At 45.9% G+C, this 13,257-nt stretch overlaps 1 protein-coding gene across 3 annotated transcripts in view; it reads right to left on the bottom strand.

Moving 5' to 3' along the window:
• The window catches only part of CABIN1 (calcineurin binding protein 1), a 117,890-nt gene extending 104,953 nt beyond the window's left edge, over nt 1–12,937 (bottom strand). For all 3 annotated transcript variants that reach the window (XM_081122585.1, XM_081122584.1, XM_081122586.1), the window contains exons 1-7: nt 12,485–12,937; nt 9,456–9,532; nt 8,484–8,576; nt 8,104–8,217; nt 4,799–4,933; nt 3,771–3,951; nt 75–204 (exon numbers count right to left, since the gene is read on the bottom strand). In XM_081122585.1, the coding sequence (XP_080978711.1) occupies nt 75–204; nt 3,771–3,951; nt 4,799–4,933; nt 8,104–8,217; nt 8,484–8,576; nt 9,456–9,458 (656 nt within the window). In that variant the 5' untranslated portion in view covers nt 9,459–9,532; nt 12,485–12,937. The remainder of the gene's footprint in view (nt 1–74; nt 205–3,770; nt 3,952–4,798; nt 4,934–8,103; nt 8,218–8,483; nt 8,577–9,455; nt 9,533–12,484) is intronic.
• Between the last annotated feature and the right edge of the window lie 320 nt (nt 12,938–13,257).

Below are 13,257 nucleotides of genomic sequence, written 5' to 3'. Positions count from 1 at the left end.
GAATCGAACCTGTGGCTCTTCGGTGTGCAGGCTGACTCTAACCACTAAGCCACACCAGCCAGGGTAGGACCTACCATTTAAGGAACATTCGGAGGGAGTCTTTCCGGAGACAAGGCTGCTCCTCAAATATCTTCTCCTTGAGAACCAGCCCTTTGCTGTACCGACAATCCTTCTCCAAAGCTTTGCAGATGAAGTACAGACATGCTGGCAGGAAAAGAAACAGTTATGATTTCTGAGTGTGCACTCTGAAGCTGTAACCTTGCCAGTTAATCCCAGGAAAATGTTCCTGCTCTAGAATCAAAGAAATGCACAGTAAACAATAAAGAGACCTTATTTTAACTGATTCAATCAGGAAAGATTTCTGAAAATATTACTACCCACAATAGAGGGGGCAAGCCAACCACTGCTGGGGAGGATAACTATATCACCTTTCTGGAGAACCACAGGCATTACACACAATTGACCCAGCAATTCCACTTCCAGGAACTGCTGTAAAAAACCTACAGAGCCCACAACGATTAGCTATTGGCTAATTGTAAAACAGCCTTCAAAAAAATCAAGAAATCATTCAGTGCCCCACCACAGGAGCCCAGTTAAGGAAGGTTTCCCCAGTCCACACACTGGGTTGCTGAGCAGCCAATGCACAGATGGTTGAGGGGTGTGCTTACTGACCAAAAGGATGGCCACGGACAGCTTGGGGAAGAAGCAGGAGATTAGTCACAGTGCAACTCCATCTGTACACAAAGACATACATGATTTCTCTGGGACCACAGTGGGACAAGAGAATGACCATCAGTGACTTTCAGAGAGAAAACCAGGGAGGTACTAAGCATCTGAACAATGCTGGTTCTCAGCAGACATTTTAGCTTCAGTAAAGCTAACCAAACTAGCTTCTGAGGGAAGGCCTGAGAAGTCTCAAGGGAACAAAAGGAGGTCAGCAGGCATTAACCCCAAGCACCCCTGCCTGCTCATCTCAAATATATAAATGCCACTGGGAGTCAATTTACCATGCTACTTTTCCTTTTGGGTTTAAATGAGTGTCAAATCTACCAGGGCTCTCACAGATTTATGCATCAAGTCTGTCCCCTAAACCTATTTTTCCCACAGGTCTTAAGTTTACCAAGCACAACTTCTCCTACCATGAAAGGGGGTGCAAAGACCTAAACAGCCCTGACTCGGTTGTAGCATTGTCCCATACACCAAAAGGTTGTGGGCTCAATTCCCAGTCAGGGCACATACCTAGGTTGTGGACTGGATCCCTCGTCAGGGCACATACAAGAGGCAGCCAGCTGATACTTCTTTCTCACATCAATGTTTCTCTTTCTCTCTCTCCTCCCTCCCCTACTCTCCTTCTCTAAAATCAGTGGGGGCGTGGGACATTTACATCATGGAATACTACGCAGCTGTAAAGAAGAAGAATCTCGTACCCTTTGGGACAGTATGGATGGTCCTGGAGAATATTATGCTAAGTGAAATTAGCTAGGCAGCGAAAGAAAAATATCACATGATCTCGCTTATACGTGGAATCTAAAGAACTTAATAAACTGACGAGCAGAATAGATTCAATGACATGGAAGCATAGTTGAGACTGACGAAATGTCAGAGGGAGTGGGGAGAGGGGGTGGAGGGGGAGAGAGTAACCAAAGAATTTATATGCATATATGTACAACCCAAGGACACAGACAATGGTGGGGAGAGTGACTGGGGAGGAGGAAGGAACGGGGGGGGGGGGAGGGAACGCGTCATTGGGGAGAAAAAGGGACATCTGTAATACTTTAAACAAAAATAAAAATTACACATATTAAATAAATAAATAAATAAAATAAAAAATAAAAATAAAATAAAATCAATGGGGGCATATACTTGAGTGAGGATTAAGAAAAAGGAACTAAACCACGTGGCCAGGGACAAAAGGCTGAACACTGCTGACCCAAGCTGCTGGAAGAGCATCCCAGAAGGGATTTAAAGCCTCTGGAAGAAGAAACTGCTCAAGTCAAAACAGGGGCCCTGCGGTTGAGCATCGACCTAGGATCCAGGAGATCGCGGTTCAGTTCCCGGTCAGGGCACATGCCCAGGTTGCGGGCTCGAGCCCCAGTCAGGGGCGCGCAGGAGGCAGCTGATCAATGACTCTTTCATAATTGACGTTTCTATCTCTCTATACCTCTCCCTTCCTCTCTCTGAAATCAATAAAGATATATTTGGGGGAAAAAAGAAAAAAACAGGGCCCCATGGGAACTACCATATTCTGCTGGCAGGAGTGAAAACCTGAGTAACAACAGAACAAGTGCCTAATGTCCACTAAAGGTACAGGAACATTCACAGCAGAGTTATACAAATGTCCAACCACAGAATGCTCAAATTGTGTATGCACATAATAGACTACACACACAACACTAAAAAAGGCCTAGTGAACGTCACACCCTCACAGACAGAACAACCACAGCTTAGGGACGCAGGCTGAGAAAAGTACCCGCTGCCATCTGACGCCACCTAGAGGAGGTTCGACAATAGACCGAGCTCATCTCTGGTGACAAAACGGAGAAATCAAGGTTACTTCAGTGGATAGCAATGACTGGAAAGAGACCCAAAGCAGCCTGCCTTCTAGGGCTCTGCAAATGTTTTGCACCTTGACATGTTTTCACACATACAAACTGATGGACCTCGGGTGTGCGCTTCACTGTGTATATGTTTTACCTCAATTAAAAAGATTTTAAAAGTGGCTGCGAAGCCCAGCCGGAGTGGCTCAGTTGGCTGGAGCACTGAAAGCTTGCCTGTTCAATTCCTGGTCAGGGCACATACCTGGGTTTCAGGTTCAAGCCCCGCACAATGGAGAGTGATGTTTCTCTCTCACATCGATGTTTCTCTCTCCCTCTCCCCACCTCTCCCTTCTGCCTTCCTCTCTCTAAGCATGTCCTCGGATGAAGATTTAAAAAAAAACAGTGGTTGTGGAGAACAAGAACTAGAGGTGGGGACAGGTAAGTAGGCCCTAGTGCTTTTCAACAGACTCTATCCTGGTGCTATTTATCCTTAAAAATAAAAGAAAAAAAATCCTCTGCAAGTCAGCCTTCCAGGCATAAATCTTGGAAATGATAACAAGTGCTCATCAGCATGTCTGTCATGAAAATAACAGGGCTCTGCTGGGACCAGCCTGCAGCATATGTTCAGTCCTGCTCAGAGCACTCCTGGAGAGCCACCCTGTATTCTGGCCTCAGAGGAGGCTGACCCCCATGGGAGGCCCAGAACCCCCAAGACCAGAACACTTAATCAGTGCCTGCCTCAGAACCAGTCCATGCAAGGGGGAGAAGTGTTCTCTGCAGAGCAGAGGGCAAGGCTGAGACCAGGGAGCTGAAGCAACTGGAAAGCAGACTGGGGCTCTGTCTGACAGAGATCTTTCCAATAGCCCTGCTGCTCTGCAAAGGTAGTGAGCTCCTTGGCACCAGAAAAAGTCAAGCTGCAGCTGCTAGGCCATCTGTTGGCAAGTTACAGAAATGGGTTCTGGCACAGAATGGCACAATGCAGGGATAAAATGAGATAACTAAAGGAAAAACCACTCAGAGAGCATGCCACTTACTACTATAATACACTCAATAAATCTCAACTGAGTAAGAAAGACAAGCAGAATAAAGCAGGAATGCAAAAACATCTCCACTCTCCCTGACAGGCAAAAAGATCTTCAGTGTTAACTTGGGCTTCCAGCTTACCCAAGCCACCCTCCCTCCCCTGTCCTCAAAACACAAGCACATGGGAGAAAGTATCAAAGCCTGACTCACTTGTATAATCACTGAGGGTGTACAGAACAGTGATGAGGTTGTCCAAGCAGGGCCAATGGTCAGGATTGCACCGCAGCCCTTCCTCAAAAGCATGGCGAGCCAGGGGGACCCGGATGAGCCTCAGGGCCACGTGTCCGATTTTATACCAGAGGTTGACATCCGTGGAGTCCAGCATGACCGCCTGGAAGCAGCATAAGCAGAGGACACAAACACACCCAGTCAGCTCTCTCACTGAGCAGGCGCCCTTGGTGACGGAACGGACATAGCACCAGCCAAGCTACTCAAACTACCCAGGAAAATGGCAAACAGGAGTTACAGGGACCAATTTACCTAATTCAGAACATATTCTTGATATATTTTGTCACTCTGAAAATCTGTATTTCTCACATATTTGACAGATGTGAAAGTGAAAGAAGTAGAATTAAAAGAAAATAAAAGAGCCCTGTGGGATTCTAGAAAGATTATGGGTTCTGAAGAGGGACCTTGGTTTACATCTCTGCTCCTGTCTGGACTAGCAGCATGATCCTGAGCCTCAGTCTCCTCATCACTAAAATGAGGATAAAGACTTCTTCCTTGCAAGATAAAGAGAGGATCAGCACATGCATAAAAAGCAGAGGTGCCTACAGAGATGGTGACAGTAATACAGAAATAATGGCAATACTATCACGAATGGGTACAGGGTGCCAGGTTCCAGGCTCTGTTTTTAGCATTTGTATACGTTCCAACTCATTTCATTTTCACAATCATCCTCTTTTTTATTACTCCCATTATATTGGTCTAGACTTGGAGGCCCAGAGAGATTAAGCTCCTCACCTACAGTCACAAGAGCCCTAAGTGGCAGAGGAAGAATGCACACGCAGGCCCCTGCTCCCCAGGCCTCTCTGAACTCATAGACCAGGGTCTCGGGGACTACAGCTTGGTGATGTACCACTACAAATTCTTTTCAGCCAATAAGACCACAACCTCACCCCCTCCACCAAGAATTTTCAATAACACCAAAAGGGAGGTGAGCACTGCCAAAAACACACCTCCAAGTAGAACTCCATGGCTGTCTCCAGATCCTCTCGCTGGGCTGCCAGCTGGGCCAGATTTTTATACGTGGAATATTTCAGCATCAGCCCAGGGTGTTTCAATCCTTCTTTCTCATCACCAGATGAAACTGCCTGTGAACAAAACAAACAGAGGAGCAAAAGTGATGCTAGGCCCTGATGCCCTAGCAGGCAATCAGCAGGACACCTGGCTTCTGAGCTGGCCTCTGCTGCAGGCCCTTGGGCCAGTCTGGTGCCACCCTCCACTGGAAAATGAAAGCGCTGCACCAGGTGTTCTTAGAGGACCCCTCGAGCTTGAAGCACACAGAGAAGAAAGGCCAGACTACCACGAGGCAATGTACAGGTACTCTGGGCACCAAAAGACACACTACCACCATGCCTGAGGGTTCAAGTCTGGATGGGGACATTTATGGCACTAGTAGGCAACCACAGCAGGGGACAAGAGTGTGAGGAGACCACCTGGGGACAGCAGGAAGGGCCCAGGCAGCAAGTGCCCAGGCAGTCAGCATCCTACACGTCCTATAGCAGGAAGAACACTGGAATAGGAGTCAGAAGGCTGAGCTTCAGACTCTGTAACTTGTCACTTGACAACAGACAAGTTACTTTAACTCTAAAGTTAGTGTCCCAAGGAACTCTATAACATAAGGACAATAATTCCTACCCTAAATATCAAAAGAGAAAGTGAACCCAAAGAGCATAAAGATTGTAAGCATCCTTTATATAAAAAGTTATGACAATCTTAGAAAACATTATAACGTCTAAGAAACCACTGATTAGAAAAACTATTGCTCTGACCACAGGACATAAAGTATTTTCTAACACAGAAACTGGCTGGCACAAAGAAGAAGTTTCCAAGGGCGAGTCCACATGCCAGCCTTGTCTTGGGACAGATCACCTTCACACATCATTCTTCATGTTCAGAACAGGTAAGACCCAAGGAACCTTCAGGAGGCACCCCTTGACTAATCCAAGAAACCTACCCTAGAGCTTTTAAAAGAATCCCATCAAAAACACAGGCTGAAAAAAAAAAAACAGAAAGGAAAAAAAAACACTTCTGGAGGGCTTTAAAAGAGATCAACAGCAATACAGTCATAGTAGGAGACTTTAACACCCCACTGACTTCACTGGATAGATCTTCCAGACAAAAAATCAACAAGGAAACAGTAACTCTAAATGATACACTAGATCAGATGGATTTAATTGACATTTACAGAACATTCCACTCCAAAGATGCAGAATAGGCATTCTCCTCAAGTGCACATGGGACATTATCAAAGACAGACCACACGTTAGGACACAAAACAAGTCTACAAGTTCAAGAAGACTGAAATCATATCAAGTATCTTCTCGGACATTTACACCATGGGATACTATGCAGCTGTTAAAATGAAGGATCCCTTATCCCTGAGACAGCATAGTGGGACCTGGAGAGTATTATGCTAAGAGAAAGACAAGTATCACATGATCTTACTCATATGTGGAATCTAATGAACAAAATAAACCAATGAACAAAATAGATATACAGAGACATAGAAGCATGGAACAGACTGACGAATTGAATCTCAGAGGGAAGGCAGGGGTGGGTGAGGAGAGATTAATCTAAGAACTTATATGCATAACCCAGGGACACAGACAATAGTGTGGGTGAACGCCTGGGGGAGTGGTGCAGTGTGGAGGGGATCAATGGGGGGAAAAGGAGGGCATTTGTAATTCTTTCAACAATGATAAATTTTAAAACAAAACAAAACACTGAAGAGCTCAAATCAAGCCTCATTCACTACTTTCTACTGTCGTCTGCCTTATACTGAAGAGATCCCCAAGAGCAGGCTGACCAGGGCCTTTGCCCCTCCAGCTACAGAACTGTTCAAAAAATGGTGTGAACACAGTTACAGAGGCTATGAGTCTACCTCAGAGAATAACTAGTAAACCATACATCCACACATAACAGCAGAACACATCTACGACTGCAAGGCTGACACACAGCCAGTGCCCTTCAGTCCAAGGCCCCATGACTGGCCCATCGTCAGGTGCTGGGTGCACCCAGAATCAGCTCTGTCTTTAGACTGCCAACTCAGTGCTGTGCCTACCCACTCACGTTGCAAAGGCCCACTTCACTGGCCTAACAGGCAAGATCCACTCCTAAAACATGCCCAGAACCTGGCCCACAGCTGGCGCTCAGTAAAAGTGGAATAAAATCATTTTTTCCCTCTCTGGGCCCTCACTCACTTCCTACTAAAAGGGGAGGAGGGGGGTCACAATTCCTACAACCCTCATTCCAAGACACTAAGCCAGCCCCAAAGAATCCTGACAAGCTACACAACTGAAGAAGAGATACCTTGAGAGAGAGAAGGGATAGACACTTTATACTGACAATTAGAACTCAGCATCTGCCTCATCAGTGGTGGACACTATCCAAGGGCAGGGCTTGAGACACAAATGTCTGCCTTCCTGGGATTGTAGGAGACTCTGCTCAACTGAAGGACTATGTGGTCCTAAAAATGTCTGCGGGATGAAGTCTGTCTGTTTCCTTACTACACATTATCTCTGTGTTGAATACTTGAAAACAAAAACCTTTCCTCTTAATGAAATACACAACATCTTCCTAAATCAAATGCAGGTGGAGACCCATTCCCAAACCTCCAAGTAACATCTCCATGACCCAGCTAACTCACTCACCAGTATAGCATGGTCCCCATGATGGATCCATGTCCTTTCCTGCCTGTCCCTCTATACCATATGGCTTCTTCAATATGGCTCTGCTCCCTCAGCCTGCCTCTGTGCTTGTCTCCCAACTCTTTTCTCTGGCTACATTTTTCAAAAGCCCATGGCACACCTACATAGGCTCCCTGAGCTAATGGGCTGTCACCCAAATGGCATTTTGCCACAATGTGCTACCAATGGGTAGCACTTAGAAATCAGAAAACCATGGGCTACAATCCTGGCTCTAATGTTTCACTAGTTGGGTAGCTCTGAGCCATCAACACCTCATAAGCCTCCGTTTCTACAACTAGAAAATGGGGACAATAACCCCCACCTAGTTGGCAGAATGGTTGTGAAGACTAAGTAACAATGACAGCTGACACTTTCAGAACTCTTACTACGTACCAAGTACCATTCCACATGCTTCATTGGATTTACTCAACCCTCACAGCAACCCAAGCATACAATCTACAGGCAGGGAAGCTGAGAGGGGAAATAATGTGTCCAAGGCTACATAGCCAATAAGTGGGAGGGCAGAGGCCACCTGGCTCCAGGGTCTGCCTCCTGGCCTGCTGGTGCCTCACCTCTCGCAACAGGCGTGCCTCCAGCAGCTCATGATAGGCCTTGGCAGACTCCTCAAACTGGTCATGTTTTTGCAGATCCAGGGCCTTGTGATACAAGGCAAAAGCCTCTGCTTCCTGCAAACAAAGACAGGTGAAGTTTTCATGCAGTACAAAGGTTTGTCTTTTTTATGCCAAAAATGTATGTAATGGGATCTGAAGTCAAGGCCATGTTAATTGTCAGCTATACCGTCTGTAGTGAAGACAATCTTAACACTCCAACCTCCCAGGATCTCATCCCCTAAAATCCCGTTAAGATTCATCTGAATACATTGAAAATGAGGTACCACCTACAGAAATGAGAAGCAGGATCTACCTGCAGAGGAAACCCATGGTTTACATACCTGGGCCTCCTTTGTCTGAGTTTTGTGACTTTTGAAGCTTCCTTCATGATCATCCTCAACTGTGGAGCTGGCATTTAAGGCTGCAATTCGAATCTAGAAACAGAGTTTTGAGAAAAGAAAAGAGTTGCTTTCAGATGAGATGCCACTGTCTCTTCAACAACCCATAATGAATACAACCCTGCTCCATAATCTAGTCTGCCTTGAACAGCTATGGCCTTCTCAGAATGTGGGGAACAAATAATAGGTGATCACCTGGTGAAAAAAGAAGTGTTAGATAGGACAAGGGTCTCAAGTTCTGGGCCTTTCTTAGTAAATGCTATTCTTGCCAAATGTTAAAATGTAGCACAGTATTTTGCAGACCAGCTATAAATGGTTTAAGTTTGACAGGAACTCAACTCATAAATATAGCCAACTGCAAAGAATGTGTAATTGACCAAACTGTTCATATAAGCATTGGCTAAGCCTCCCTTTGGGAGACAGCTTTGGATATGAATGCTGTGTCCTTTACTTGCTACAAGTAATAAAACTACCTTGGGACAACTGTATCTCATTCCTGAACAAAGTACCCCAAACAGCGAAGCCTTTGAGTTCAGTAACAGAAGAATAAGAACATGTCTATGGGGATCATACCAACCTGTTCAGGGAACATGTTCTGGGTACTATCCACTGCAAAAGGAACAGAGGCTGGGGACACCCAGCAATGACTCAACATAGAGGAAGACCCAGGAATTGGAATAACAGATTACAACAAAATGGGTTAACTTTGTCCCTTTTTAGGAACCATGATGAGACCCTGCAAGCAACTACAACAAAAGTGAAGCATTCACACCCCTGAATGTGTCAACAGCCAGGAGGAAAACTGCCCCACAGTGACAGACTTCAGGGCCCACTCAGGAAAATGCCCCTCACCCCCAGGAGTGAAGTAACAGAAGAACACTGACACTAGCAAAATAGGCAAGCATCAGTCCTTACCATACTCAAGGGCTTCAGCACCGCTGCTTAGCACTGCTTTCCATCACCCACGGAGGCTGCACCAGTTCACAAGTCTCCTAGAGAGGACAAAGGACAGAGAGGGCCCATGAAAAGCCAAGAATGTCACAATGCCAAGGGCCCACCAGGAACCAGTCCCCAAAGCCATGGGCCTCCCACCTCTAGGCACATAGGCTGGTGAGTGACTATCTTGGAATAGCTGTGCAGTCTGTCACACACAGAGCCTCTCAGCCCCTCAGCTTGAGCATGTGCCCTTGCCAGGCAAAGCACCAAGTGCCAGGACACAGAAAAGTGAGACCAACTCCTGTCCCCAGGCCTCACTGCTCAGCAGAGGCAATGGATCTATAAACAATTATTTTTTTCAAAAGTTGACTAAAATAAAGAAAAACAAGGCAACATCCACGGATGGAGAAGACCAATTCATTCAAAGGGATCAAGAAGGTGAGGGAGTGGAGTAAACCCTTGTGTTAGCCTCGAGGAAGGGACAATACGGCAGTAGGTCACAGTGAAGCAGAGGCAGGGACAGCAGGGTGGCAGACAAGCAAGGGCCAACAAGGGGCCTGAGAGCAGGGATGGGTGTGGAAGACAGGAGGGTGCTGTGCTAGGGAATCGGAACTTGATTCTGTAGACAATAGGGGAGCCACTGTGAGTTTTTGGGAGAACAAAACTTAGGAAATAGAAAGGAAAAAAATTAGAGGTCCGCAGATCAGTGTGAAGTCTGCAAAAATGACAGGATTGGTGAAGATGTGGAGAAATCAGAACCTCATATACTACTGATGGGAATGTAAAATGGTACAGTCATTGTGGAAATTGGTCTGGTGGTTCCTCAAAATGTCAAACACAGAAATTCCACTACTAGGTATCTACCCAAGAGAAATGAAAACGTATGTCCACACTAAAACTTGTTCACCAGTGTTCGCAGCAGCATATTCAAAATAGCTTAAAGGTGGAAAAAAAGCAAATACCCATCAAATGATTAGTGAATAAATAAAATGCATTATGTCCATACGATGGATTATTATTCAGTCATAAAATAGATGAAAGTCCTGACTGATACTACAACATGGATGAACTTTGAAAACCTTAAGCTAAATGAAAGAAGCCAGTCAAAAAGGCCACATTTGGTCTGATTCCATTTATATGAACTGTCCAGAATAGGCAAATCTATAGAAACAGAAAGTAAATAGGGGACTGGGGGAGACATAAATGGGGAGTGACTACTAATGGGTATGGGGTTTCTTTCTGGTGGGATGAAAACGTTCTAAAATTGATTGTGGTGATAGTTACACAACTGCGTGAATACACCAAAAACCACGTCTTATGTAGGTGACATGTATGGCATGTAAATTATGTCTCAACAAAGCTTTTAGAGACACAGCATTATTAACAATAGCCAAAAGGTTAAAACCCAAGTGTCCACTGACAGATAAGTGGATAAATAAAATGTGGGCTAGATATATATATATATGTGTGTGTGTGTATATATATAGATAGATAGATATGGAATATTATTCAGCCTTAAAAAAGGAAACACATTCTGACACATGCTACAACACAGATGAAACATTATGCTAAGTGAAATAAGCCAGTCACAAAAAGACAAATACTACATGATTCCATTTATATGAGGTACCCAGAACAGGCAAAGTCAGAGAGGCAAAAAGTAGAATGGTGGTTGCCAAGGGCTGGGAGAGGGAAGAATAGGGAGTTAGTGGTTAACAGAGACAGAGTTTTAGTTTGGGTGGATAAAAAAAAGTTCAGGAGATGGATGGTGACGGTGGTTGTACAACAGTGTGGATGTACTTAATGCCATGGAGCTGTGCACTTAAAAAAACAGTTAAAGTGGTGCATTTCATGTAATGTACACTTTACCACAATTTTGAAAAAACAAAAAAAAACCCTGAGGGAAGAAAAACAAAAACCTTATAGAAAAATGGGGAAAATATATGAACAAACAATTCACCAAAAAAGACATACAACTGGCTCTCAAACATATGAAAATGTGTTCAAACTCACACATAATTAGAGAAATAAAAACTTAAACAGCACTGAGACACCATTTCTCATCTATCACACTGGCAAAAATTAAAGTATGACAGCAGCACACTCTGTTGGTGAGGTTGTGGGGAAACAGGCATTGTTCTCATTGTTGGTGGGAATGAAACTTGGTTCAATTCCTCTGGAGGGGCATTTGACAAAATTACAAATGCAGCTGCCTTTCAACCCAGCAATTCCACTTCTAGGAATCTACCCTGAAGATGTACCTCCAACAATATGAAAATACATATGCACAGGGTTATTCATTGCAGCATTGTTTGTAACTGAAAGACACTGAAAACAACCTAAACGGCCATAGATAATTGAGTGGAGGAATAAACAAGGGTACATCCACACAATGAAGTAATATGCTACTCTAAAAATTAATGAGGACAGCACTATTCATAATAACCGAAAAGTGGAAACAAACCAAATGTTCGTGAACTGATGAATGGATAAATAAAATGTGGTATATCCAAACAATGGAATATTATTCAACGATAAAAAGTAATGAACTACTGACAACCTGGATGAACCATGACAATATTACGCTAAGTAAAGTAAAAGAAGCCAGTCACAGGCCACATATCGTATGATCCCATTTATATGAAATGTCCAGAATAGGAAAATCTATTTAGAAAGATATATTTTTATATTTACAACAAAAGTTTGCCGACCTCAAACGAAACCATTCAAGGGATATTTTAGTCCTAACCACAGTTATGAATCACACAGAAGGAACCATAGCTGCAGGGAATCCCACCGTCCCACAGTTATGACCTATAGTAACTCTGGCCCCAGAGTTAAGTGTTCCCAAAGCCATTGGTGCAGACACCTGAAGCGTGAAGTTCTTCTAGCCGGGTCCGCCTCCTCCGGGGCGGCACCAGTGCAGTCAAAATTTTCAGTGTGCAGTCGGGCCGACCCACCTCTCGGCCTCAGTTTCCACCCCTGTATATGGTGATAATAGTACTCACCTCGCGGGGCTGCAGTGAAGGTGAAGTGAAAGAACACCAGTCAAGGGTTTAGTGCTGGGCTTTGCCCCCAGCAAACGCCGAATCAATGGTGGATCCTGCTGTTGTCCCTGTGAACCACTCCGGAGGCCAGAGCCAGTCCTATGCACCCCAGGGCAGAGGAAAGAGCCGCGAAATGGCCCGCGGGTCAGCCGGATGGCTCGGCCTCGTAGCTCCAGCACTACGGCCTCCGTTTCCCCGACTGTAGGCACTGGGGCTGCCCAGGAGCCCGCTGCGTCCGCACCGGCCTCAGCCTCGCGCCCGCCGCCCCTCACGTTGGCGCCCTCGCCGCTGCCCCTAGCTCCGGAGAGACGCGCCGGCACCCCCGGGGCGGTCCCCAAACCCGCCGCCCGGGAATTCACCAGGCGTCTCCACGGCAACAGCCTGTCTGCCCAGACCCCCGCGCCGGCCGGCTGCGCGCCTGACAATAAGGCGCATTCCCATTGGCTCGGGTGCCGGCTCAGCTAGCCAATCAATGAGGGCTCACGCGCCGTTCGCCTGCCCACAGGCTCGGTAAAAGCGTGCGGGCGACGTCTGGCGCAGCTGGCAGCCGCCCGGCGCTGGACGGTGACCGATCCTGAACTTTGGCTTCGGGTCTCGCGTCTTTGAGGCCTGAAGCGCCAGCTCGCTGTCGGACTCTCTGCTCCACCACCTGTAATAGTTGGGAAGCGCCGAGCTTGGTGCCTGGCCCCGAATGGTCGCTGGTCGCTAAATGACTGTGTTGTTAGAACCTGGGG

The sequence above is a fragment of the Miniopterus schreibersii genome, assembly GCF_964146895.1.
Source record: "Miniopterus schreibersii genome assembly, chromosome: 20".
NCBI lineage: Eukaryota > Metazoa > Chordata > Mammalia > Chiroptera > Miniopteridae > Miniopterus > Miniopterus schreibersii.
Note: the sequence above shows the minus strand (reverse complement) of the source record. Positions and strands in the feature narration are given on the sequence as shown.